Here is a 21,872-nt window from a genome sequence, read left to right on the forward strand (position 1 = left end):
TCTAATATGACTTTTCTTTTTACTGCTCGTTACGTTAAGTTGTAGAGAGCCATGTTCTGTTTTTACACCGGCATAGATGAGGATGATTCAAATGAATATGCTGAAGATAAACTCATGTACCACAATGAAAATAAGAGAAAAATCAGCACAGAAGCTATTTTATTCATTTGGGGTAGTTCTGTTTCAGGAACATCACCCCCTAATGGCCACTTTCATATACCTTCTAAACAGTAAATGAATCATTTTTGTGAAGGAATTTTGATCTCGTTTGGCCAAGAAGATTTTTAAAAAATTAGTCAGACTCTCATTATAAAAATGAGTCAGAACCACATGAGTCAGATACGGAGATTTTATTGTTTTATTTATATACATATGCATTGGAGCTGGTGGGAAGGCAATTTTTTTGTACTACAGAATCTCTAAGACTTTGATGGACTATTTATTTGATCATTACAACCTAAAGTTTCTGATCTGGCAAATAAGTGATGTACTAAGTACAATGAACTGAGTGTGAGATGATCGTATTATCATTGCTGCTGTATTCTTAAAAGACAATAGATGTGTTGGCAATCTGTAGGGTGTCTTCAGTGTGTATGCTACCACCCTTTACATCACAAAAAGACTGGATAGAGCCATTACTACTTCTATACACTGTAGTCACATTTTTTCAGCTAAACTTTCCAGTTCAAAAAGTGAAGTCTTTCATTCTGACAACCACCACGATACTCCATAAATTCTTCTTACAGATGAGACTGCAAAGAACATCTCTGAAATGTTCTGAATAAAAGAACGCTGACTAATGCATAATGCATATGTTAAAACAAACAATTTGACTCAAATACAGGGTATATACAGTATAAAGCATTTAATTAATTCAGAAAGCTCTCTTCTGATGTAGTATTTTTCCCACAACCCATTAAATATTGAGTACTACCCAAATGAAGCAATGCTGTTGAAGTCAGAATGGGAAATGTCCTACAAAGTTGAAATGCCCTTCTTGTCATCCAGTTATCTGAGAAGATGAGTAAGCCCGGTGGAAGCAAACATAGTACTCATTCTATAGAAAGACTTGATGGAGCTGTAGTGAATATAAATTTGGTAATATGATATTTTAAATGTAGCACTTTTATGCAACAAAACTAAAGCAAAATGAACTGATTTTTTTGACAGTATAGTACAACAGAAGCAATGGGACACACAAAAAAACATAGGTATGAACTTAAAAAGTAAAATACACCTTTATTTGTCATCTATATTTGTCATCGGTTAGCAAATTAGCTCTACTTTTTGAGCGACTGCATTGCCCCTCAAGTATCTTCTATATCAGTTATTTATATTTTCCTGTTTTCAAGGTTGCCTGATGTTCACCCAAGGTTTCTGCCCAGAGGGAATGGAGAGAATACTGGAAAATAACGGGAGGATTTTGTCAAGTAATATGTGTATCTGTGCCATTCTGATATGTTTAGACTTTCATCATTGTTGGCAGTGCTCAAGGTCAGAACAGAAATTGCCCTACAGGATCGGACCCACGTTCAGCCTCATATAACAACAGCCTGTGGAATGTGTTGAGTTTCAGATCCTATAGGAGGTTTCCAAGAACTCTGCAGTAAGCACATGGGGCATATTTATTTTAGGGCTATTGTGATGGTACATTTTAGTCTAGTTTCTGAGTTCAGGAGGCCCATGCATAATCTGTCCACAGATGGCCCAGGGACACCCTATGCTCTGGACACTATTATCCTTAGGCAGCTGTGTGCGTGTAAACTAACTGAATTACATGCATGTGTGCGGCCTGACCTCAGTTTTCCTTCTTGGTGAAACGCTTCCCTCCACCTAGCTAACAATTTTTACACAGCCGGAAAAATGAGAACCTTTGAAAACCCTACTCTTTGATCAAATGTAGTTAAATTTCATATTTAAAGTCAGACTGGCTGAGAAGTGTCAGGCAGATGAAGCGCACAGCCACATAGGCCACATTTCCTTACAGAATTAGGCAAAGAAAGCACTACATCATTACAGCATCAAACTCGTACCACCACGCCTCAGCAATGATCTCGGGCGCCCTTGCATCAGTTTTATCAGTCGGAGGCACACCTGACTTGTCACACAGTCAATTAATGTGGAAAATTATTCTACCTGTGGCTGGCCGAGGTCACCGGTAAGGCGTTGCCTAGCGAGGCCGGCAAGGGCTGGAGCCTGTTTGCCCGGCGAGCACCGGCTGCCTCAGCGCCACACCGTGCCAGGTGCCTGAGGGGAGGTCAACGGCCGCCTTGTGTGTCCCCGCAGATTTATTTCACTGAAATGGGGGAGCGGGAAGCTACGGAAACGCTTAGCTTTGTGGGTGCAGAAGACGGTCGACGGTACTCAGGGGCGGGATGAAGGCCTTTCACGGGGTTAACGAAGAGAATCTCCTCAGAAGGGGACATTCGCTGCCCCGCCGTGAGGCTCCGCCGCCTGAGGGGAGCGGCCCCGCCCCGCCCCCGGCTCTTCTTCCCCCGCCCCCCGCCTGCGCGGCCGCCCCCAGGGCCGGCGCCGCCGGAGCGCGGCGGGGAGGGGCCGGGCCGGGAGCGGGGCCCGCGGGGACCCGTTAGCGGCGGGGAAGGTTCACCCGCCGCCTCCCCCAGCAGAGCGGGGAGCGCTGGCTGCCGCCGGGGCGGAGCGGGACAGGGCGGGGGGGGTGCCGAGGCCTCCCCGTGCCGTTTGTTTTTCTTTCCCCGCCCCCTTGCCGGACGGTGCGAGGTGAGAGGGGCGGCCGGGGCCGGGCGGCGAGAGGAGGGGGTTCGGGGCTGCCGGGAGGGGAGGAGAAACCCAGGAGGAGGAGGAGGAGAGGGAGGGCTAGCCGGGGGCGGTCTCCCGCCTCCCCTCCGCCTGCCCGCCGGCTGTGAGAAGCGGCGGGCGGCTGCTGCCCCGAGCAGCGTCCCCGGGGAGGGGGGGCGGTAACGGTCCCCGGGCTGAGGCGGGAGCCCGCGGCCCGCCGCCGTGGCAGCACCGCCGGGCTGGGGACGGGGCTGGCACCCGGGCGGAGAGGCGGCGGCCTGAGGCGGGACAGGGCGGGGGGGCACGGAGCTGGGAGGGGTGTCCGGCGTCCTCCGGTGGGGAGGAGGGGGGGCACGGACACCCGTGTCCCGCCTGCGGGAGGTGTGTGTGGGGTGTCCTGCGTCCCCGTGGGCAGCTCGCTTCAAAGCTTTCAGAGCGGAGAGCCGGTAAAAGTGCACTTAACACACTGGGCTTTCAGGTATCTGCCCATTTGTTCGTCTCTTAACCTTCACGATCATAGTATGAAATAATGAAAAAACTATTTTTATTTTTTTTTTTGAGACGGAACAGAGCAACGACTAACCGAGTCACCGAAACGGGGAGTGGTGGTGTTACGCGCGCGGGGAGGAGGGGGGGGACAACAACAACCCGAAGTATAAGTGTTGAACATCAAACAACTGCTGTTTATATATATTATGGGTTCGTGTTTTTCCTTAAAGCCTTTTTGTGGCTTTGGGCTTTGAACTCGGGCTCGTTTGGCTGCGTGAGCAATGACGGGGCTGAGCAGTCCCGCTGAAGTCAAGCCATCCGTGGCTCCTCGCCAGGCTCTTTCAGCAGTACTGTCAGTTTTTAGCCAGTAATGTCAGAACAGTGGAAAAGGGGAGGCTTGGGTTTGTTGGTTTCTTTTACTTAAAAGTTAATTATGAAATGATATATAAGCTGAACTCCGAATGCAGTCTTATTTTCAGGTAAAAACTATCACTCAAGTCTTCTTAGGAGCATAAATAGGAATAAAAATTTGAACTTATGTCGGTGTAGCTTTTGTATCTAGACAAACTGTGTTGTGGGGATGGATCCTTTTTAAAAACAGATCACAAGATGTGTTTTCATGAGCAGTTCATTAATTTTGTCAGAAATGATCTCTGATCATTTCTCCTGAAGGTATTTTTGCATGAGAATTTTCAGAGGCGTATGTGGACAAATATTTAAAAAAAGAACCAACCAAACCCCAAAACAAAAACGCTTTGTTCTTGAACTTCATCGTTCCTGATAGAGGAGATTGTGTTCCCATCTTATGTTTTTCCTGTTTTCCACTTGCTGAACAATGCTAAGGAGCATAAAGCAGGATAGAACCAAAATAATAATAACAACCCTAATCTGAGTTGGATAGCGTTTTCCTCTGCCGTGTGTCAGCTTCATTGAACCGTCCCTTAGGTATGTCCTGTGGATGGGCAGGTCCACTACCAAAGCCAGCATGGTTACTCTGTGGCAGTAGATTTTAACACATTGTGTGTCATAGAAATGCAGTGGCCACAAATTTAAAAAAAAAAAAAAAGAATTTGAAGATGAAAAAAATCTTCCACTAGACCATTATGGTCAAACAGTAGTTGCAAACTGTTGCTAACAATGACAATTCATATTGATGAGCTTGTTCCAACTCTCTGGACTTTTTGTATCACCTGTGCTTTTAAAAACGATTGTTCTTTGGTTGTGTTGCTGTTTTGTGTTTTTGTTGATGTAATTCAGTGTTTCATGATGTGGTAAAGAAGATTTACCTAATCAGATGTAACACGACCCAATAATTAAAGTTTCTACAGCTCTTAAGAAATTACAGTGTTATTTTACATCTCGTTACAAAACTCTTACAGTGGGACAGTTCGCCTCCTGCCCTATCAATTAAATTGCCTTTTTTTATAGCAATATTACTAAGTAGGGGAAATGTATTAACTACAAACCTAACTATCCACCGTCTGCTTTTTTTTATAATTCAACATTACCAACAAAGCAACTGCTGACCATAAATACATGTATTAATTGGCTGTATTGGCCTTAACCTCATCCCTCCAATATGGTTGTTTTTTATGTGCTCCAGATGCAAGAATGAGGTGATATTACTATTCAGGCAGCTAGAAGGTTCTTGCAGCTAGTAGAAGAGATCAGACCATGAGAGGTCAAATATCAGGTATCACATTATGTAGGCAAGTGTTCTATGGGGCTGTTTTCTTTCACTTTAAAGTGCCTATAGTCAATTTATTTGGTGCCGAGACAAAAGTAGACACATACTATTTCAGCAGGCTAGGTTTTCCAAGTAGAGGTCTTACTTTGGCGGGAAAATTTTTAGTGGCTTGTAAATTGGAAAGGGTTGTTACTGTTAGTTACTGTAACAGTAAGTGTGAATTTTTATAGAAGAAAAAAATCCATTTATAGAATCCATTTATTGAAGCATGTACTTGGCTTTATTCACTAATACAGTCAATGTTACTCTTTAGCAACAGTGTTCAGTTTAAGCATTTCATGTGGCAGAGCAGTTCTTGACTGCGCTTTCCTTCATGGAATTACAGATAGCCAAAGATAGGGGTGAAAATGCACTGAGGTTATTTAATTAAAAAAAAAAGAGATACTGTCAATGTTTCTTGAGAGTTTATGTAATCAATATTAATATTAATATTTATGTATTCATATTAATTCCCCCTCTTTCTTTGGAGTCTTTGTTAATGTGTATGTAACTTGAAGTTGTGGAAGGAACTAAGGTGACAGTTGTGCAGTGACTTGATGTTATCGCCTCCTCTCAGAAAGTTTGGGAATCAAAGGACAAATGGCAGGAAGTTCTATTTGAATAGACTAGGCAGTCTGCTTTCATGATTTATATTTTTTTTTCCCCAATGGCTGATTTTTATTTGTTTCCACTATAATTTTTCTACCTCTAGATTTTTGCTGCTACCTCACTCTTTTGGAAAGAGGAAGACAAATGGAACTACATGATTCTTTGAACACCTAGGGATCGTTCCTGTGTTACAGGTAATTATTGTATTTACTCAGTTCTATCAGTAAGTTATGCTACCAGGAATGTGATTCTAGCCCACAAAGGTATTGGGTCTTTCTTACACCTGAAATTTCATCTTTTTTGTGTTATACATCATGTAAGGGTTTCCTTCAGGTGAGCATACACAACGCGGAAATTGACTTTGCTTTGTGGACTTTACATCATAGTGTTTGGAACGTTTTTATTTGAGTTCATCGCTTCTGCTCTTTATCAAAGCATATTTTATAGAAGGCTGTCAGTATTACTCTAAAGTTCAATTTTAATCTTTTAAAAATGCATGAGAAACTCCTAACTTTGAATCTTTTAATCATTATAGGAAAACCAGGAAAAGTTGATACTGAATCTGTAAGAGAAAATAGTGCTTTAGAGAACTGCTTATGAATAGAGGCCCACCAACTGCACAGTCAAATCTCATTACTCCAGTAATACTGACTGGCTTTCACTTTCTTTCATATTTTATTTTTTTTAGCGGGAAAGTAGTAAGACTGTTCTAAGCTAAAGTAATTTTCAAAGGGAATAGCTTTGACATTTACACAAAGCAAAAGAATAAAGAGAATGTTGAAAACATGAATACATGCAAGAATCTAGCTTTATCTGGACTCTCTGTAAAGTAAAATCCTGCTGAAAAAATAGTGCAGTCCAATTTATTTTAGGAATGCTAGGTTTGACTAAAATGAAAAAAAATCTGCTTTCTTGACTGTGAGATATCTCTGTTTTGGGAATATTGATAAAGAAACATGCTCCTTTATTGTCCAGAATTCATTCATGTTACAAACACGGAAGAGAGATGGTCTTCCACGCTGTTCATGTCATCGTCTGTTACATCACTGGCAACCTACCATATACCTAAAATGTTTAACAGTAGATGCTTTAATTTGTTCTGTTGTATATTTTTTACCTCTCTGGTTCTTGATAAAATTTTTGGCATAGTATATTGTGTTATTAATTGTATTTTTGCAGGCTGTAACCTTTGACTAGCTTTCCAGGAGCAAGAACTCTAGAGGAATGTTGCAGTTCTCCATGCTGGAATAACAGAAAGCCTATTTCAAATAAACTTAGTCCAGAGCGACAGCTGAGCACCAGATCAGTGTCCTTCATGGCTGTCTGCTGAGATGCTTCTAGTCTAGAAGTACACAACTCTTGAGACATAATTTTCATTAGTGGTGGTGACAAAGTTCTTGAGAGTTCAGGTGTCAGTCAATCTTTCCTGAGGTGCCTTGAGATTCAGCTCTGTCTACAGAGATATTGACACCATTTGATTTATCCTCTCCCATGTCTGTTTAGAACTCTTTCCCAGACAACCTGTTGACAGCAGTGATAACCAGAAAGTGGTTATCATTGAGACATGTATGTATGGAATTAAGCAACTGGGGAGACCAATCCTTCTTGACTGCCATATTTTCTGGGAAATAGTATGCTTTATTTAATTTATGGTTGTAAAGGATTGACCTCGAGTCAGGCCTTTTCTTTTTTTTTTTTCCCCATTTCCTTTCTTTTCCTTTTTCCATGTCTTTCCTTTCTGAGGCAGTGTATATCCTTGTTGGTATCTTCCACCATAGATGACATCAACGCTTTCTTGAGCTTTAAAAATTATTAGAACTGCAAAGGTTCCTCAGATATTACTTTAAGAACAGACTTTGTTTTCACTATTTTGCAGTAGTTCAAGATATGGTAGCTCCACTTCCCAAAATAGCTGACCTCCTCCAGATTATCAGAATTTTTAGACTGGGCCTGCATCTTTAGTGGTCATGGAAGTTAAAAAGAATTTGAAACAAATACCAAAACGTACACCAAAGAGAAGGAGCTGAAAAGGTGGATCACTATGGGAGAAATCCATATTCCCATCTCACTGCAAGGTAGAATGACTAATTATCAAGCAGGGCTGATGATTAATAATTATGTCTTATGGACTATGCTGGCATTTTTCCAGAGGACAAATTTCTGTAAATTTGAGAGGGATATTGATTTCAATCTGTTCAGAGGAATACTTTGCCCATTAATTACCTCTTCTGGCAATTCTAAGTGCAACTGATGTTAAAAATCCTAATGTCTTCCATAACAACAGGACATACTTTGAGGAAGAATTTTTGATTTGTAAATTGTATTCTTCTAAGGGCATCAGTCAGATTTTCAGACTTAATGGAAAACTGTTTAAAAAACTGTACAAGATGTTTTTGTAAAACAGTGAAATTTAAGGTAGAGCACTGGCTTCATCTCTTCTGCTTTTGGCAGAAGAATTCAACTAACTTGCTTAAAATTTGTAATGCTTTCCAATTTAAGAAATTGACACTTAAATAAGCATTCTACTCTTATTTTGTGAAAACTCCTATGGTCCTGTATTATATGTTCAGTGGTGATATGGTTTGGTGGTTTTGGTTTTGTTTTTTTTTTTTTTTCTTGAAAGGGTATATCAGTTGTTCTGGACATCTTTTTAGATATATTCTAAGTGCTTTCCTACTTAAGGGATAAACACCTTTTTAATTTTGAGAAATGTCACCCCTTACAGTTTTAAAAAACCCAAGTGTTTTGCATAATTACAGCCTTTTAAGCCTTTGAAAAACATCTTGAAAATGTAAGGTGTTTCTAATGCCTACTCTTACTGGATTTTATACGGGGGAGAGGAGGAGCAAAATGTGTCTTACCTAAAAACAAAAATGAAACCCTAAGTACCTAACCATTGCTGTGGACATCTTAATGTTTTCAGACCTGTTTCTGATAGTCTTTCCTTAATTATTTCCTGTGAGTTGTAATTAAAGACTTTTTGTTCTGATAGATAGGCTTTGTGTCTGCAACAATAAAGCAATTCTCACCTTGGCAAAGCGTTACACCTGTAGCATTGGAAAGAACATTAAATGAAATATTAATTCATTTTGTGAAACGCTGGGTATTATGAGGCCAGAACAGTAATTATTTCTTTCATCACTCTCTGTTATGTGATTACAGTAGTCTGTGTTTGGTTGAAAAGAAATTCCTCCCCTCCAATCTCGGTTCTGATTAGAACTCAGACCTGTAAGGAGAGAGGGTCTGCAGGAAACACTTCTTTACTCACTAGTATCTGAGGTACAACTTCTGAAATGCTGTATTAATAGCAATTACCGAAAAAGAAAAGAAAAAAAAAAAGACAATCTTCTGAAAAGCTAAATACAAAACATAAAAAATAATTAAATTTTGCAGTTTCGAGTTTTCTGTTGATTGAAATGATTCTATTTTTAAACTATTTCTGTTCTATCTGCTTCCTGCCAGTTTCCCTGAAGTTCTCTCTTCATCTTTTTTTAACCAGTTTAATTAATAAACAATATATTTTAAAAGCTAGACTTAGATGGAGCAGAACGTATCTCCTATTCTTCCCTCCATGTTTCACACAGTTTTTTCAGAATAAGTGAGAGTGTGGTAGTGTGATCTGCTTATGGTTTTTAACCCTTTCATTTTCAGTGTTGCTTATTGGCGGCCATATTCTCACCTGCAGGAACTGTTTACACATAACATTTTTAATATTGACTTTGAATAGAAAGATCTTGCAGCCTATCAAACTATAAGCAATTTAACTTTCTAAGCACTCCTTTTTTTTCTTTTTTTTTTTTCCCCCCCTGGCACTCTTGAATCCATTTTCTGTCTACGTTGTCATAAAAGGGAAAGAGCAATGAAGGAAAAGAAAGAGAGAAAAGAAAAACTTGTGGTCAGGTCTTTATACCATCCTGCTCTCAAAAATCTGTTTCAAAGCATGCTAAGCTATCATGCAATCATGGCTATTCAGAACCAGAAAAAGGAGAAAACTACGTTATCTCAAACCTCTTCTACGTTATTTTTTAAATTCTAGCATTTTTTCTGATGTGTCTTCCACCTCTTCCACCTCCCCTTCTTTCTCTAGCGTATTATGAAGCTGTGAGAGGAAATACTGATAACATTTTGATATGGGCTATATAGGCAAGATAATGATATAATCTGCCTAGTAGAGATTTGAGTTGATTTGGGTGGAAATAGTATCGCTCATTATTTAAAAAAAAAAAGTACATACCATTCTTACACATCCTGTACCCTCAATTTCAGAGCCAACAGAACTTGTCAAAATCAGGATAAAGTATAATTGTAGAAGAGATGAAATATTCACAGCACCTGGCTATGTAATATGGAACATATTCGTAGTGTACAATAAGACAAGAGTCAAGTCCAGAGAGGTTTGCTAGTCTGAGCTGTAAAGAATACAAATAGTAACATGGCTGAAGTACCAAATTAATTAAATGTTTACAAGTAGTGCATATGTGGTGAGGAGACATAGGAGAAGCTCACAGGAAGATGAGGTTTTTATAAGCGGTTGTGGTGATTGGATTGTTTGCAAGCAAGTTCTTACTTGTTACCAGAGTAGACATTTTATGTTGATTTTTGCACAAATAAGCTATTACCCTGGCAGTTGCCTTCCAGATAAGTAAAGCATTCTACGTTGATTATTCATTATATCCATATGCATTTTTCTGGTAGATATTCTAAAATATACTCTAATATTCTAAAAAGAAGTACTTTTGAATATTAAATGATTGCTTGGTCCTTGCCAAAGATGAAATCAAAGTTTAAATCTTGCTCTTGTACATGCAGTAAGAGAAATGGTATTTTGGATGTAAATATAATCACAAGCTTGTGCATTCAAAGAATAATTAAAGCATTAAAAAGCAGAGCATTTAATGATGTTATAACTTGATAAGGCTTGGCAAGCTCTTCACCAAGAACCATAGCATTTTAAACTTGGAATTATTTTCCAAGGAAATAAAAGTACTTAACAAAAATTAATCTGTGAGTTTATAAATATGTGGGCAGATCAAGTGATAAGTAATCAAACTTCACTCTTTTGTACCTCCTCTCACTTCTTGATAGATATTTTTTTCAGTTACGAATACAAATTTAAATTGCACCTTTGCATAAGAAATTGACTGTTTTGACCAAAGAACAATTGTACTTAAAACAGATTGATAGCTTCAGTAGATATTCAAACATTATTGTTTGAAAACTTGCAAGCTCAATGAATGAGAGAGAGTACTTTTTATAAATACTGAAAACTAAATTAGTAATTCTTAGAGCTTTGAGCTAATGGGGAGGGTAGATGGACAGACCATCTAAATCTCATGAGATCTACGTGCAGTAGTACAATATGTTTACTTTGTATGTCCCTTAAGATTTAGCCAGAGTTGAAAGGACAAAATTAAAAAAAAAAAACAGTTGGTAAGCGAATAATTAAAGTTTTTTCTCAATTATGCCTTCTCCTTCTGACAGTTTAGCCATCTGAGTTCAAGCGTTTTCTCTTTGTTGGGCACACTATTTTAATACCTCATGCGCCTGGGAGTGCCAACAGTTTGGATTAGTATCCTGTATTCCTCCTGGCAGTTTATTTATATTGCTGTTGTCTACATCTTACTCTCTGTGCAGAATAGGAAATGGTTTAGGATTCCTTTAAAAACAGGGGTGAGGCAGCTCAGATGGGTATCCATGTGCCTCTTAGGATAACTGAACAGTTAATTCTGCAAGTACTTTAATGACTTAAAGGTTTTATAGGTGGTCTGGATTTCTATCATTGTTGCCTTCTTTCTCAAGGTCACTTCAGTTTTACACAATAGTGGAAGGGAAGGATCTCATAGTTGTGTTTGAACAATCTGTCAGTCAGACAGTGTGATGATTCTGTTCTATTTTGTTTCTAAAACCTAGGCTTAGGTAATACATAGCCATCCAAGCTAAGGCAGTTTTGCATGCTTAGAAGCAAAAGATATGCAGCTTGTGAGTCTGCAAGTTCCCTAGACGAGTTGGATTTATGTCTTTTGTTTTGTTGGTTCCTCCATTAATAACATTTCTGTCTACTTGCCAATTTCAGTCAAACTCTGACAGAATGGAGCCCTTATTGTGTTTAAATTCCTGAAAGGTTTTGAAAATATATGGGTAGGTAGGGAAGGCCGAATAAGTAGTACTACTGCCAGGTGATGAGCTTGTTCTGCTTCTGGGTCTGAATATGACAAAGGATGCCCTTATCCTGCCTGTCCTGGTGCTTAGTAGGGAGGGATATGCGTGCATGTGGGTGAGGGAGACTATGTGAGATGAAGCATATGGAGTTATTGTTAGAAGAGCTTGTAAAATAAATAATAGTGGGCAACCTGAGATTACTTCTGCATGAAACTGCAGAGACAGAATGGTGAGCCTATGAAACCAGTTTTCTGATTATATTTATAAATACATGGTGACTTGATACATAGTTTAATCTGGGAGTTAATAATATCCGAATACAGAATTAAAGGATATTTTTTCCTTATGTGCTTCAGATACGTATTATTTTAAGCAACACTGACTCAAGGCAGAGGACTAGTTTTGGTTTAGAGTGAAGGGGATAATTAAATGTACTGTGACTTGTTCTACATGTTTTTTTCCTAATAATACTTCCTTGAGCCAAATCACTGGTAAAATCAATGGAAAGCTTTAATTAACATCTCTAATTTAATCATGTTGCTTTTACGACTTCATGAGGCTTATTGTAACACGAAAAACCTAGCGTCAAGATACGATGCTTGTAATTAAAGCAAGTAATACAAGGCATTTTATTGTGTATTTATAAACAAATATATGTATGATCCAATTTAAACATTGCTGGGACTGATTATGAATACTGCTCTCTAGTATTGATCTCTCATGTCAGTGCTTAATTTCAGATTTACAGTTACTGCTCTAAATGTCACTTACTACAGAGAAAGAAGATGAAAGAGTTGGGTTTTCTATTCTACAATACTTTCTAGTAATGTATATCTCTCAGCTACTAGTGTGTCTAATTATAAACAGGATTTTTAGTAATGATTGTTGATGATTCATCTCACAAGTCCTTAATCAGAGTATGAACACTTAAAATGCTCTTTTAAAAATCTTTACGATAATACATATATTTCGTTAAGAAATAGAGATAATTTCTTTGTGTGGCATTTCTTGCGTAGTCATTGCTTCATCTGTGGTCAATGAATTGTATAAGGAGCAATCATCCCCGGCAAGCTGAATTGGAAAAAAGCTGTTCTGTACCATACTGTTGTATTAAAGTAAATCATATATATTTAGAGTTCGCATAAAAAAACCTTAATACCATACTGGAGGGGGGAGAACATGTGCATGTACAGTATCCTTTTGATGATGTTCTAACAAAATGCTTCTAAAGTATTTCTTTAAAATGTAGGGCACTTATTACTTTTGTTTATATGTATAAAAGATGAAAGAAATATTTCATTTAGCGGGGGGATGAGAATAACCTGTTATGGTGGAGCAACATTTTCTTTCAGTGGCGTGGAACTGATGCATTGAAATTCTTTCCTCCTGTACGTCTAGTTACCATGCTTGACAGTCATCTTCTGTACTTGTAAGGATCATAACCACAAACTGGCAGTAGATCAAATTGTTTTCTTTTTTATCTGTCTAACCTTGAGTTTACCAAAATTGTCTCTTTCTATCCAGCTGTTACTTTTAAGGCTCTGATGGCATAAAGGCACTTAATCGATGTGAGTGCACAAATGGAATTAGGATGCTCATTTGATAGGTTATGTTGTTTTCATATTACTTGTATGATAAATGCAGATTATTATTATTAATTAAAAGAAGTCTTTACTTGTCACAGCAGCCATTCCTGTAAAGTCAGTTTAAGGAAGGAGCGTAAGTCTGTGAAATAAGTAGATGATCATCAAATAGATACTTGATTTCTCTTTTGCCACCTTACAAACAGATCAACATTTCACAGAATCACAGAATGGTTGAGATTGGATGGTACCTCTGGAGGTGATCTGATCCAGCCCTCTCTGCTCACGTGGGGTCACCAAAAGCAGGATGCCCAGAACCACGTCCAGGCAGCTTTTGAGTATCTCCAAGGGTGTTGACTCCACAACCTTCCCGGACAACCTGTACTTGGTCGTCCTCACACTGAAAAGATGTTTCCTTGTGTGTTGGTGGAACCTCTTGTGGTTTTGTTGTTGCCTGTTTGTTGCTTCTTGTCCTGTCACTGGATGGCCCTGAAAAGAGCCTGGCTCCATCTTCTTTGTACCTTCTCTTCAGATATTTGCTCACATTGATGAGACCCTCCTGAGCCTTCTCTAGGATAAACAGGCCCAGCTCATTCAGACTTTCCTCCTGTGAGAGATGCTCCAGGGCCTTCATCATCTTAGGGGCCCTTTCCTGGACTCTTTCCCTCGTACTGAGGAGCCCAGAACCAGACACAGCATTCCAGGTGTGGCCTCTCACTCCCTACTGGAGTAGAGGGGAAGGATCACCTGCCTCAACTTGCTGGCAACACTCCTCCTAATGCAGCCCAGGATACCAATATCCTTCTTTGCTGCAAGGGCAGATTGGTGGCTCATGTTCAACTTGATGACCCTCAGGTCCTTTTCTGCAAAGCTTCTTTCCAGCTGGGTGGTCCTCAGCACATAGTGGCACGTGGGGTTGTTCCTGGTGCAAGATTTTCTTACTTCCCTTTGTTGAACTTCATGAGGTTCTGAAGGCCGATCTTGCTAGTAAAGGCTGACTCGGAGGGCATTCCATACTTAAGCCTTTTCCATGTCCTGTGTCACCAGGGCCCTCCCCATTCAGCAGCAGGCCCACATTTTGCTTAGTCTTCCTTTTGTCACCTGTGTACCTGAGAAGCCCTTCTTGTTGCCTTGGATGTCCCATGTGAGATTCAACTCCAGGTGGGCATTCAGTGGTAGGGTTCTCTTTATTGCCAGGATTTTTATGAGAAGTTCTGTTTGTGATGCTATGCACAGCTGGGTTCCTAAGATGTCATAAATGTGTGTCTTGTGTAGATGTAACATTAATTCTTTAAACTAAATAAAAGTTTTGGTTTTCATATTAATGAGACATTAATGTGGTTCTCATAACCATTAATGTGTTACTTGTTAATGTGTTACTTGTAAACATTGATACGATTCTTGCAAGCATTCTGCCTTTTAGCGTGATGATTGTTGGTTTTATACTTCAATCACTTGTGTTGCCTTTCTGAGAGACCTGTATTCTGCAACACTATTTTTGAGTTGCAATGGTCAATTATACGCAAGGAATTCCAGTTGAGGTCAAACCATTTGTTTTATAAATTTGTAATAAAATATGATATCCTCATATATTATCCCTTATGCAGCTGAAAGTCTCAGTTCGGGGGCAGGAGGGTGTTTACTGAAGCTACTAATTAAGCAGGGGTCCTCATTGAGATAGAAATAATGAGTCTCTTGAGGTGCCATTTGGTGTTAAATCATTCACTCAGAATGCTGGTGTCTCTATCTTGAAATACTTTGCTTCAGTAGCTGTGGCATTGTGTAGCTTGACATTTAAATACAGTGTAAACGTTTTGCCCATGGACCTCTGTGTATTTCTCTTGCCTGTTTGTAGAGTCTGGCATAGGGCACTATCTTGTATTACCTAATCACTTACAAATTTACTACTTTACTGTTGTTTTACTGTGTCATAATCTGGTAGTTTTCTATATGGGACCTCATCTAGAACTGTAAGTACCTGTAATTTTTTACCAAACAAGCATCCACTCTGCCGTTGACAATGTTGGTATTGTTGTTTTTTACCCATTTTTTTCTGTGGGGTTTTGAGGAAAACTGAATGCCTCCTGGTGAAATAAAGCTGCCGCTGTCATGGAAAAATGTAAAAATATCTTCTTCGGTTTGCAAATCTGCCTACAAAGGTGACCTTGTCTGTTGTGCTTATATTATCTTCATAAAAGGAAACTACCTCTGTGTTATTTTGTTTGGATTTGCTGCAATCCTTCAACCTGTGCTATACAGCCTTTTGTAGCTTTATTAGGCAATACCTTCCTAAACTGGTTCTACAGAATGGCTTTACTTTCAGCAAGACATCTTTGAGTATCTGCAGAACAGTGTTTTTGTCACCACTCTTCCTTAACAGTGACATTTCTAGAGATGATTTGTGTTGGAGTATTACTGTCTCTAGATTGATGACTGTACCTTGTTTTCATTAGAATTGGCGGTACCAATATTCCTGGAGTGTATGAACTAGGAACCTTGTGCTTGTCTTAGTCTTTGTGTGGCTACTTGAGCCTTTTGGTACAGAAAACTGGTTTTGTGATTTGGGGGACTGGCCTTTCACAGTGTTGCCCAATTTATATTATAAATGAGTTTTAACTGAAAAACAACAGCTGACCTGATGGAGTGCAAACTTTTTGAGGGTGAATAAGCTTCAGGAAGCTTGCTGCACTGTATATTCTGGAATAGCTCTGCATTACAGTTGTACTTGTAGATGGTGTAGTTCCTGATAATGCTTGAGTATTACTTGGATAGACAAAAATCAATGATAATGTTTTAATGTTAAAGAAATGTAAATGTCTTGGATCGCAACCGTTGTTCTGTGTGAGCCAGTATGATGCCTGAGCTAAAAAACTCTAGGATCTGACAGTGTAGTCTTCTCCTACGTGTGGAAATTTTTTTAATTTTTTTTCCCCTCATCTGAATAAAATAAACAGCAAACCAGGCTGTTGCTCTGTACAGGTCTTTTCATGCTACCGTTAAGCTGAGTGCTCTAAAGTCAGTGTTTCTAAACATATGGCTTGCACCTCTCAAGGGAAATGTGCAATGCGAAGTGGCAGAAAGTTGCGATGTGGTGCCAGTAATTTGGCTGCAGCTCATTTCTGCCAGTCAGAACAATGAATTTAAGTACATACAGTCAGTAACTGTAGGGCGTTTTCCTCTTTTTCACCTGGATGAGCTTTGCTGTTGCTGCTGTAAGGGGCTTTTCACATAACCATGAACCAGAAGTGTTTCCACTTACAAAAAACTTTGGGATAGGAAGTGATTATTGGTTTATAGAATCACAGAGCACGAACATAGCTATTTTCCTGTAGTCTTTGTTGAGCTATTTCTGTAATTTTGGGGCTGGAACACAATAATAGGTAGGAAAAAAGAAAGTAAACATTTAATGTATCTTTTAAGATAAGCATAGTTATAAGCAGAACTGCAGTTCGGGGTTTGCCTATAGCAGTTTTCTTTGAACAGTTATTTTAATGCCTCAAATTAATATTTTAAAGTTTAAAAATCCCTTTTTTAAAAATGTTAAATTTTTATTGCCTTTTAATGCTGTAAGTATTTGATTAATTGATGAACATCTTACGGTCAGCGAACCTTTCTTATGCTTTAGAATACATATCTAGGATCTCTAAACATTGGCAACAATACATTACTTCATCACATCTTAATGAGTCTAGTTATATCTAAAATAGATCTTTTTGTATTTAATGCTTTTGTTAAGCAGCGAAGTATTTTTGAGGAGAGAAACAACTCTTGCAGTCAAAACAAAGACTTTATCTAATTATTTTGACATTTTCATTCTTAATTGGCACTTAAAGAGATCATTAATATCTTCTAAGGACTAGCTGAGCCTTTATGCCCCTAGATCATAAATTTAAAAATGGGTAAGTTTAAATCCATTCGACAGACTAAATTCCTTTAAAATATTATATGAGTTGCCCTGAAGTTGGGTGATGATAGTTTTTTTAAGCCAAAATACAGCAATGATAGGAAAAATGTTACCATGAAAAGTGGTGTTCAGATTCAAATCTTAAAAGTGCCTCAGAAAAGTATTCCGTAAATATATTTGTTTATTTGAAAATGTAACTAACTTCCTAGTGAAAAGGAAAAGCCATAATGAATAAAAGCACTTAGACCTGATTATTTAAATAATATGTTTTTCCATATTTCCCAGTGATGTATGTAATAATGTTTAGAGTTTATCTTCCTTTAACATTTGTATAAATAAACGTATATAATATCAAAGAATATCAGTGTAGTAAAGTTTTTGGCAAGTAAAAAAGATTTTTATATCTCTGTGGATATAAACTGTACTGAAGATCTTGGAAAGAGCAATTTATAAATCTGTCATGCTATGTTCTCGGTGTTACCGATTTGCTCAATTGCAGATTTAACATACAGTATACATTTAAATGTTTTCCTTTTGTTCACAAGGCAGAATCTGGGAAACTGACCTCCACTGCTAACTGCAGGAATTGATTACTTTGTGGAGCTGCTCATATGAAAGAAATTATGTACTTAAATGCTCAGGTGCTCCACTATTAGGAATATCAATCTGATGAGTCAGAATCAGAGTTCTCAAAATTGTGTTCACCGTAAGCTTACGCAACCTCATTAATGTGAACAGAATTATGTTCCCAAAGAGGACAGTGTACCTGTATTAAAAATGTTACAATTCATCACAAAATAGAAAATGGTTATTCAGCTGCAACAGTGACAAAGGTCGGAAAAAATGGGTATAAGCACTCTTCTTTTTCATTAGATGAAAACTTTTGCCTTAGTAAATGAAAAAATATTTCAGAATCCTTGCAAAGTCTGTGTATACCTTGTTTGACTCAGATGGTACCGTTCAGCTTACCTTTTTAGAGGCTTTCTCAGAAATGTGTTAGTGCATTAGAAAGACATATGATGGGAGGTCATAGACTGGGGGTGGGCATTTGGATGTGTGAGCACCAATTCCCATGCGAGATGTCAAAGATGAGGTTTGGGTGGTCCTAGTAAGTGGAAGTCCTGACAGTTTGAGATCTCCTCTCCTCAAAAGTCTGTTAACTCCCAGCAGGGGACCTAATAAAAGTTATCGCGTTATTCATAGTAAAGATTGTCCAGAGCAAGAAGAGGCCCTCGATTATTTCCGAGCAATGTTGTCAATTTAAACTGAAGAATTAAGTGGCACTTGTCTCATCTTGTCATTTGTAATACTAACTTGTATCTAATTGATATGAAACAGAAATATTTTAGATACTTATGCAGTCTATCTTAGAACTGTAATTTGGGAGAGTGTATAGAGGAGCAGGAGTTTGTATAATCTAAAAAAAGGAAAGAAAATAGGAAGTAGTTTTGTATTTTGGTCTCTTAAAACTACAGCACATTTTGTTTTCTAATCTCTGTGAGCCCACAGCTTCACAGCTGAAGAAAAGCAGTAATTAGGCTCTATTTCCCACTAAGTCATGAGAAAGTGCTGAAAAAGCACTAGAATCGGCAAATCTGCCATTGTTTTATGCCAAGTAGACTTATACTGGGACAGTTTGAATTTTAAATGAGTCTGTTATACAAGAAAGAGAATCCAGGTCAGTCCTTAATGTATAATGGATTTACCGTACCAGCAGAAATAAAAGTATTTAAAGCTTACTTTTCATAGTTAAGTGGGTAATTAAAATACTACTGCTGTGATGAATGTTAACAAATACACCAATCGCTTGTCCTGCTTCCCCACCCTTGATGAACACCTGACACCAACACAAAACGTAAGGAAAAGATAAATAAAAAGATGCTGTTTTGTTATTACTTCTTAAGCTGTACAGTAGTGTCACCCAACTTGTAGTTACACAAATGATGGTGTTTGAATACTGCAGTTAAGCTTTTAACAATTAGCTGTACGTGTACAAGATGAGTAGGGTCTGCGTGTCATATAATTTTTGTTAAACATCCATACAATTTTTATGCTGATATATTATATCATTATCCTTCTTAAATATTTCCCCATTTGTCTGTCTTTAAATGAAACCCCCAGCAAAGATGGTAACAACTTTGTGTGTTTACCTACTTAATCATCTCACCTTCAAAGTATCTTTAACTGTGTTCTGGACATGCTGCAAAGGCCTTGGTGTATAGCTTCTGGTAGGCCAGGATGCTGGCAAGGTACATGTTCTGAAAAGCAGCATCTCTTTGTAGAGACAGCTGGAATGCTGTTTCTATAGAAATGAGCTTTGCTAGCATTTGTGAGAAGCACTTTTCATAAATAACTGTGTTCTGAGCAATGATGGGTGAGCTTTCCAGGTTAAAAGTAGCCCGTTCAGCACTGTGGTTCCCAATAAAATAGCATGATTTACTTCTGGCATTGAGTATGAAACGGAGCGTTCGTTTTTTGGGTGGTAAAATTGGGCGCTGTTTAAGTTTTCATATGGACTCTGCATATAACCCATTTAAAGGACACTGCAGGTATCCTAATTACAGTATCACATATTTTGTAGCTCATAATGTTAATCTGAGAGAGAGCGACTTTCACTTTTGATGAAAACTGTAGGTAGAAAAGGAGCACTTCTGACCAATTTGTTGCATGTGTATCCTGGAAGTTGAACAGACTAACTGAACTGTGAAGATTGAAAATGTACATCTGTTTATCAAGTACTGGTAAAATCCAGTGCCTCTTTGTTGTTCGAAAATTGTTACTACTATTTGCATGTGATTGGAATGAGTCTCAGCATTTTATACCTAACTAACTCCATATGTCATAGAGGAAATAGGCTGTTTTTATAGGAAATATAAATTGGTCATTGTCTGTTTTGTCCTTTTGGCTTTTTCTTCCTCATTCAAGTAAAAACTTTTGTTGGATATTTTAATAAATTATATTACCTATTTAGAAGGAATTCTGTCTCAAAAGTATGCATCTCTCTCTTTTACTGTTCCATCACAGTATTTTTAACCTGATCTAGAAGAGCTGATGGTGTATGATTAGAAAGAAGCCTTTTGAGAAGTCGTCTTTTTTTTGTTTTGCAGGGGGTGTTTCTGGTGTCTTGGATAGTGACCAGTTAGCTTTTTCTTGCTTTCTCTTTTAGCAATGCCTAAGTGAAGGGAAACCATTAGCTGATTTCAGACAGGAATTTTCAGTTACTGCAGACCTAGATTTGAATCAAAGCACATCAAGATGAAAGGCTTTATAACCCACTACTAGTCCCTTGAGCCTTCCAGGCTGTTCTTGTCCTTTTTAAGTTAGTGCATGTCCTGTAATGGGAAAAAGAATTATTTACAGTTCAGTTTCTCCCCAGCATAATCAGTTATCTCTGGATTGGTTTTAAATCTTCCCGGTAAACTTATTCTTTACCAGTGCAGGAATAATTTAATTTGCTTTTTGCAGGTTTTTTCCCCCTCTGTAGTAGCAAGAGTTAACAGAACAAGAAGCATAGAGTCGAAGATGCAGTATGTTCTCTGTCATTTGTGGTTTAAGAAAAGGGGGTGGTATTCAGCTCTTGAAAGGGCTTTAATGAATACTGCTTGGTGTTTTTGAAAGCTAATGGTCGGAGGAGAGCAACAGAAACAGCCTTGGAGCTTTTAGGGTAAACTGATTAGCATTTTTTCTGATTGAGGCGATTGTTTCACCTCCTCTTTTTATCTCGGGATTTTTCACCGTCTATTGCCTTTTGTTTATATTCAAATGACATACCGTTAAAGAAGCCTTTTTTTATGTGAATGCAATGCTTTCTCCCCTCCTTCTGTAGAAAATCTGCTTGCCACAGGCAGGCAGAGCATGTGTTTCTCTTGTCTTGGTTGGGTGCACAAATCTTCTTTTATGTGTGCTGCTTCTTACCCTGTTGCCTAGACGATCACTGGCTTTCACTAAGGATGTCTGGTTCTCGTAAAGAGTTTGACGTGAAGCAGATTTTAAAAATCAGATGGAGGTGGTTTGGTCATCAGGCGTCAGCCCCTAATTCTGCAATTGAAAACCACCAGGGAGACTTCTGGAATAGAGGGCAAAATGTAACAACTACAACTGGTGGCACAAAGTTTTTAGATTCAGGTAACCTACCTTTAACATCAGTTGGTTACAGAAGGTCCAGCCAACAGGATTTCCAGAATTCTCCTCTTTGGCCAATGGCATCCACCTCAGAAATTCCTACATTTGAATTCTCAGCGGAAGATTGTGGAGGTGCACGTTGGCTTGACAAACAAGAAACAGATGATAGAGCAAGTGAAGAAGAAAATGAATCGGACAGCAGTTCGTGCAGGTTAATTATTACTTTCCTATTGTGAGCAATGTGTTTTCATTTCATGTTTATAGATCATATGCATATATAGGCTAGCCTTTACTCTAGATTAAAATGCTTCAGAAACCTTGCAGCTGCTGTGCATCAGAAACAGAAAATGATTTATAATCTGGGTTCTTTGTGTTTACTAGGACCTTTTTAAAAGGCAACTTTAGACAACTTGAATAAATAAAGCACAAATGTGGATGCACTCAGTTGTGTTTTAAATAGTATACTGAGTACATGCTGCTAATAACAAGGTAATGTCCGTTACATGGTAATGTTACAGGATGC

At 38.5% G+C, this 21,872-nt stretch overlaps 1 protein-coding gene across 5 annotated transcripts in view; it reads left to right on the plus strand.

Moving 5' to 3' along the window:
• Positions 1–2,547: 2,547 nt before the first annotated feature.
• The window catches only part of KLHL5 (kelch like family member 5), a 62,060-nt gene continuing 42,735 nt past the window's right edge, over positions 2,548–21,872 (plus strand). Inside the window, exons 1-2 of one of the 5 annotated variants that reach the window (XM_074587824.1) lie at positions 2,548–2,739; positions 5,685–5,775. Coding sequence is in view for 2 of the 5 variants with exons in the window: in XM_074587819.1 (XP_074443920.1) it covers positions 21,025–21,560 (536 nt within the window). In the remaining 3 variants the exon portion in view is untranslated. Of the gene's footprint in view, positions 2,740–5,684; positions 5,776–20,871; positions 20,892–20,992; positions 21,561–21,872 lie in introns of those variants that run through there. The other 4 variants (XM_074587820.1, XM_074587821.1, XM_074587819.1 and 1 more) reach the window with 4 other exon arrangements.

The sequence above is a fragment of the Larus michahellis genome, chromosome 5 (genome assembly GCF_964199755.1).
Source record: "Larus michahellis chromosome 5, bLarMic1.1, whole genome shotgun sequence".
NCBI lineage: Eukaryota > Metazoa > Chordata > Aves > Charadriiformes > Laridae > Larus > Larus michahellis.